At 41.6% G+C, this 6,000-nt stretch overlaps 1 protein-coding gene across 3 annotated transcripts in view; it reads left to right on the top strand.

Moving 5' to 3' along the window:
- Nucleotides 1-411: 411 nt before the first annotated feature.
- Nucleotides 412-6,000, top strand: part of LOC117389237 (glutaminase kidney isoform, mitochondrial-like) — a 53,302-nt gene continuing 47,713 nt past the window's right edge. Inside the window, exon 1 of one of the 3 annotated variants that reach the window (XM_033986883.2) lies at nt 412-830. In XM_033986883.2, the coding sequence (XP_033842774.1) occupies nt 526-830 (305 nt within the window). In that variant the 5' untranslated portion in view covers nt 412-525. The remainder of the gene's footprint in view (nt 831-6,000) is intronic. The other 2 variants (XM_033986882.2, XM_033986884.2) reach the window with 2 other exon arrangements.

The raw sequence follows: 6,000 nt of genomic DNA, 5'->3' as shown, positions 1-6,000 counted from the left end.
CATCTGATTTGGTGCTATAAAATAAAAATAAATAGATTGTCCCCCAGGTAAATGAAATTTGAGACTCCTGCTTTAAAACATGCTATTTTCCTTATAATCTGGGTATTTATCGCTTGTTTACAATTACAATTACAATTACTAAATCCAACATAAATTTATGAGTAATCATTTACAAACCTCTAATTATCTGATGCAATGATTTCAGTCACATTCCAAACAGTGCGTTGTTTCGTCTGACTTCCGGGTAAACGGAAAATTTCTGTTACGTTTCCACTTTTGATTGACGTACATTCCAGCCAATAGCTACTCCGAGGCGGGCATAAATTATCTACAAACCCGGAAGTGCCTTTGCGTCAGCCAATGGGAGCGGGGCGGGGCGTGGCCATGGGCTGGTATTTATTTTTGGACACCGGTGCGTGTGAGTCATCGCCCCTGAGAGAGTCTCCCAGTCTTTCCTCTCCTTTTTCACTCGCTTTTGGACACACGGAAACCACATTTTCCCTCTGATTTTTCGACAGGATTGAGATGTTACATTATAGGTTTTCGGGAGTACTAAAGGAGTTGTCAAACGCCAGCTTGAAGCGACCCCTACCTGCTCAGAAGTCGTGGTTATCTGCGCGGTCCTGCTGCTTCGGCGTGGGTCCCTCCTCCTCCGCGGATGCCAGCGCCGTGAAGAGCCCCTATGCCGCTTCTTCTGCCGCTGTCCACCGCCAGCCTTTGCGCACAGCCTCTCCCGGTGCCGCATCCCCTTTCCGCACGTACTGCACAAAAACAGAGGGCGCGGTAGTTGTGGACGAGCAGCCAAAGAAAGATGGCAACGAAACAGACAAGTAAGTGACATAAAACCGCAGAAAACGACCTGGGGTGGATGTGTTTGCCACGTGTTTGCCCCACACACGAATCAACATGCAAATAACAAGCGTTTTAGTTGGATTACAGCAAATTGTAACAAAAAAACCCTGAATATTCTGACGTGAAATTGCTCAACGGTTAGCTGCGTACGTCACGACAGCGTAATACGTCACCAGACCACGTGCGCGCTTTCCTACGCACACACGTTTCAGTTTATGTTTTGTAAAAAAATCACAGCAGCAGTAGTTTCCTCTCAGGGCTGAACGTGAGGATTTATTTAATCAGCAGAAAGTTAGAAAATCAACAATGAAACTGAAACAAGCAGATGGAGAAGTGTCCCATAGCGCCCCCTGTCCTCAGACCCTCCTCCTACCTGGGCTAAACCTGGACTAAACCTGGACTAAACCTGGACTAATCCGGGACTAAACCTGGGCTAAACCCACAGCGCCCCCTGTCCTCAGACCCTCCTCCTACCTGGACTAAACCTGGACTAAACCTGGACTAAACCTGGACTAAACCTGGACTAATCCGGGACTAAACCTGGGCTAAACCCACAGCGCCCCCTGTCCTCAGACCCTCCTCCTACCTGGACTAAACCTGGACTAAACCTGGACTAAACCTGGACTAAACCTGGACTAAACCTGGACTAAACCTGGACTAAACCTGGACTAAACCGGGACTAAACCTGGACTAAACCGGGACTAAACCTGGGCTAAACCCACAGCGCCCCCTGTCCTCAGACCCTCCTCCTACCTGGACTAAACCTGGACTAAACCTGGACTAAACCTGGACTAAACCTGGGCTAAACCTGGGCTAAACCTGGGCTAAACCCACAGCACTCCCTGTCCTCAGACCCTCCTCCTACAGGAAAAACCAAACCTGGACCAAACCTGGACCAAACCTGGACCAAACCTGGACCAAACCTGGACCAAACCTGGACCAAACCTGGACCAAACCTAGAGCGACCCCTGTCCTTAGACCCTCCTCCTGCAGGAAAAACTCAAACACGCAGTGGGAAAAAGAGAAACCTCAAGGAGAGTCACAGTGAAGGAGAGATCCGCTAAACCTGGGCTAAACCTGGGCTAAACCTGGGCTAAACCTGGGCTAAACCTGGGCTAAACCTGGGCTAAACCTGGGCTAAACCTGGGCTAAACCCAGAGCGACCCCTGTCCTTAGACCCTCCTCCTGCAGGAAAATCTAAAAAAAATAAATAAAAATCAACCAGCGTGTGTGGGGTTTGATTTACACATTTTTGACCTTGAGCAGATGAGATTTGTTCAGTTGTTCATTTGTTCAGTTGTTCCAGGCTGTAACCTCCCACTTCCCTCTTTGGGCCACAGCACTGGTTTGTTACACCTGCAAAATAAAATCTCATGAAATCTTGGTAACTAAACACAATTTCTCTCTATTCCATAATGGACACAGTTTATTTCTGCATCGTTCTCTTGCAGTTTGGTTCAGATAACATCATGCTGCCCATTTGCTTTGAGATAATAATGGAATTTGGATAACGTCCTGCAGTGTATTTACAACATCTATATTATAAGTGCACATTTCATTTTTATTTATTTTTGAGCACATGCATCAACTTCATACACTTTTATTTAAGCTCGAAACGGAGTGAGAAGAAGAAACGTATAAAATCCCACCCCCGTCTTCCATTAGAACATAAATTAAATGTTATGTTTAAGGTCAGGTTTCACTTAAATTATTGTGCCGTTGTCTATTTTTACTACATTTGAATTATTGTGTAGAAATCTGGGGTAATACTTATAAATCTAATATAAAATCTGTTTTTCTACTCCAAAAGAAGGTCATTAGAATAGTTCACCACGCAGACTCACAACAAATCCTGTTTTTGTCAAGTTAAAATTGTGTGATGTTGTTGATTTGAGCCGTGATGATCTTTAAAGCAGATAATCAAACTCAGTCTTGTTTACAGATGTTATTCAGAGAGTCTATATCATCTTAGAAAAACAGGTTTATTAAAAGAAATGAAGACTAGAACCAGTAAAAATGGTCTTTGTGTTTGAGGGGTCAGTGTGTGGAACAACCCTGATGATGAATTAAAAAGCTCCTACACAATAGAAACATTTAAAAAGAGGTTTAAAATGTGACTTTTTGAAAAATACAGGACTCCAGAATGATCCATATGATCTGTGGTGGTTTGTAGTTTTTTTTCTTTTGTTACATATTGAGTCATTTGTTGTGGATCTGATGCTGCTTTTCTTGGAGTCCCTGTGCGTTTTTACTTATAACGCCTAACCCTATGTAATCATTTTAACTTGAGCCTAAACCCTTTCTGTGATGGAGATGGTGTACAACCTTTATACAAGTTGAACAATGTTTGATTACACGTTAACTGAAACCCATGATTATGAATTAAAAAAACAAACGCATGAATATTCTCTTCATAAAGATTTATATACATTTTTATTCAGCATTATTTAACATATTTACAAATCATTTTAAATAAGTAGGCTCCACCTGAACTCTCCAAACTGCAGTATTGGGATGGGACCATGTCAAATAAAAGCCCCACGCTGATCATTATGTGGAAACAATTTGATGGTGGTTCAGTTCAAATTTGATTCATTGCACAGTTCAGTTTGAAAAGCAGCACACGGCGATCTTAAAAGCCTGAAAACGTTATATTACACGACGTCTTTTGACCTTTCGTGTCCAGTCCTGGTGAAAAAATAAGTTTACTTTTTGTTTTGCCCCAGTTTTGGTTGGTCTGCAGGACAGCAGTGTCATTGAACCACTGAATAACTTAACCCAACGACTTCAGTGCAGTCAACAGGTAAAATGTCCACGTCCCTCCGCCCTAGAGCTGCTCAGGTGTTTAAGACATGGGCATAAATGTGAAATACGATGGTGGGCAACATTTCAATTCTGTTTTATTTGTATAGCATATTTAAATATAACTTAACAAAAAATGCAGATAACATAATACATAGGCAGAGAACAAAAACAAAAAAGAATTAAATACCAAGTAGAAGAGATGCTCCTTCTGTCTCTCCAAACTGCCTGAAATGATCCATGTACAGCTGTAATTTTACTAAAACTCTCGTTCTACTAAAGACGTGTGTGAATTAAAAGTGTTCAAAATGATGAGGATCTGACTTTATGCTATTCATTAATTTCATCTTTATTCTGGAGTTGTTGCCCATTTTTAAACAGACAAGTAACAATAAACGTATAAAACATCATTTTCATAAGTGAAGAGACACATTTAACTGCAGTTTTAAGAGAGATTGCACACTCTCCCTGCAGCTGTGGTCAGTCTCTATAATGAAACTGGTCAGTTAAAACATCATTGACCAGTTAATCCACTAAACAAAGTCAGACTACAGCCCTGATGATAATTATAATAAATAATAATAATTTTAGGGTCTCGAGCAGTAAGAAAGCTCCACATGGACCAAATACATAGTCATGGCTGTGTTCCACTTGAGAAGTTCTTGGTCACGTTGTGCCGATGGATTAGTCGACTAAAAAGGGGGCGTGGCAAAAGCTCTTGGAGGTTTTCAGTATCTGAGCTGACCATGTATCTGACAAGAACGCAGCTGCACAGGTGAATGCAAAACATCAATTTAAACAGAAAAGTACTTGGAAAGTTCTGCTGCTGTGCAAATAAATCCTAATAAAATAATCAGTCAACACATTTTGATCAACTGAGACACCACTGACCAATTATTGATTAAATGACTAAAGAAATACAGCCCAGTAGCAGTAATAGTAGATAGATTTATTTAACAAAACAAACTATGGTCCTGTTGCTGCTGCTAGGTCATGACAAATATGTGCAGATGTTTTCCAAACCAGTTTCACAGGTCGTGTCCTCCGTGCTCCAGGCTGTGGTCTCCTACAGATTTGCATCCTGCACGTCTGTTTCTCGTGACTCGTCTCGTTTTGCTGCTGGTTGTGGCACGTCTACAGTTTTACATTCTAAAAAGGTGGACATTTGGCATAAGACTGATCCGTGCTGTGTCCATTTTGAAATCCATTATTTTATGTTTGGCCTTTTCCTGTAAACGTTTGTCTGTAATGAAGATGTATGTCAGAAAATTGCATGTTCATTTCTAGTTATATTACTCAGGTCAAACTTTTTTTTTTTTTTACAATGTATGATCATGCATTGTGTTGTGCGTCCTGATTGGCTGTTGTTTAGTTAATGTTGTGTTATGGACCTGTTCATGTGTAAACTCTGAACTGAGTCCTACACTGAAATGTATTTGCAACTTAAAAAATGTAAATGAGTTCAGTTAAAGAATGTTCATGAGTCTGCACAAAAATGCAAACTGGGGGTGGAGTTAACCAATCACAGTGAAGTTTGATCTTTGGGTGGCTTTAGTTGCCTCTTAAGGTGCATGTTTCAGTCCTAGTTTTAATCTCTCCCTCGTGTCGTCTGCTTCTGTTCTGATTCTTGTGTTGGTTCAGTGTTGATCATTATTAAAATGTATACAGACTGGGAAGAAATGTTTGGAACCGGATCTCATTTTTTAAAAAGAACCAGTCGTTCATTCTAGGAAACTGTCAGTTCTAGTGAACCAGTCGGCTCTTTTGAACAAACTAATACAAGAATCCCATTTCAGATCATGTCTGAGCAGATCTCAACTACAGGGCTTTGATTCTTCAAAAACTGTAGCCTTTGTGATTTGTGTCCATTCAAATTGTAATTTTGATTTGATCATGATTAATCTCGCAGCTCTTCTGGCTACATGCCATCGTGACCTCTAGTTTTCAGCGTATTCCCAACCCTTAAGTGTTTATATCCAGCTGTAGTATTTGCACTGATATTTCTGGCCGTGATGGGTCTTGATTCTTTTGGCGCTGTGCCGTTGGAGCCTGTCTAAGAAGTTGGATCATTTACAAAAGGGGCGTGTGAGGCGGATTAAGGATAAAAATAAACATGTGGCTGTTGCCGTCGAGGAAACCTTAGACTGCATGTGAGCGAGGGGTGTGTGTTACAAAGACTGTATAAAGTGTGACGTCGCCCACAGCGTTGGGCTCCTCCATGGTAGAGCAGTTATAGCGGCCCAGGTCCACATTTGGAATTCCAACCTCGAGTATCATAGCAACCAAAGAGCCAATCAGGAGCGAGGCTGTTGAAGGCAACGCCTCTTCCCGGACGCGCCACTGGTT

This window comes from Periophthalmus magnuspinnatus, chromosome 21 (assembly GCF_009829125.3).
Source record: "Periophthalmus magnuspinnatus isolate fPerMag1 chromosome 21, fPerMag1.2.pri, whole genome shotgun sequence".
NCBI classification, from domain to species: Eukaryota; Metazoa; Chordata; class Actinopteri; order Gobiiformes; family Gobiidae; genus Periophthalmus; species Periophthalmus magnuspinnatus.
The sequence above is the reverse complement of the archived record's forward strand: the minus strand, read 5'-3'. Positions and strand labels throughout refer to the sequence as shown.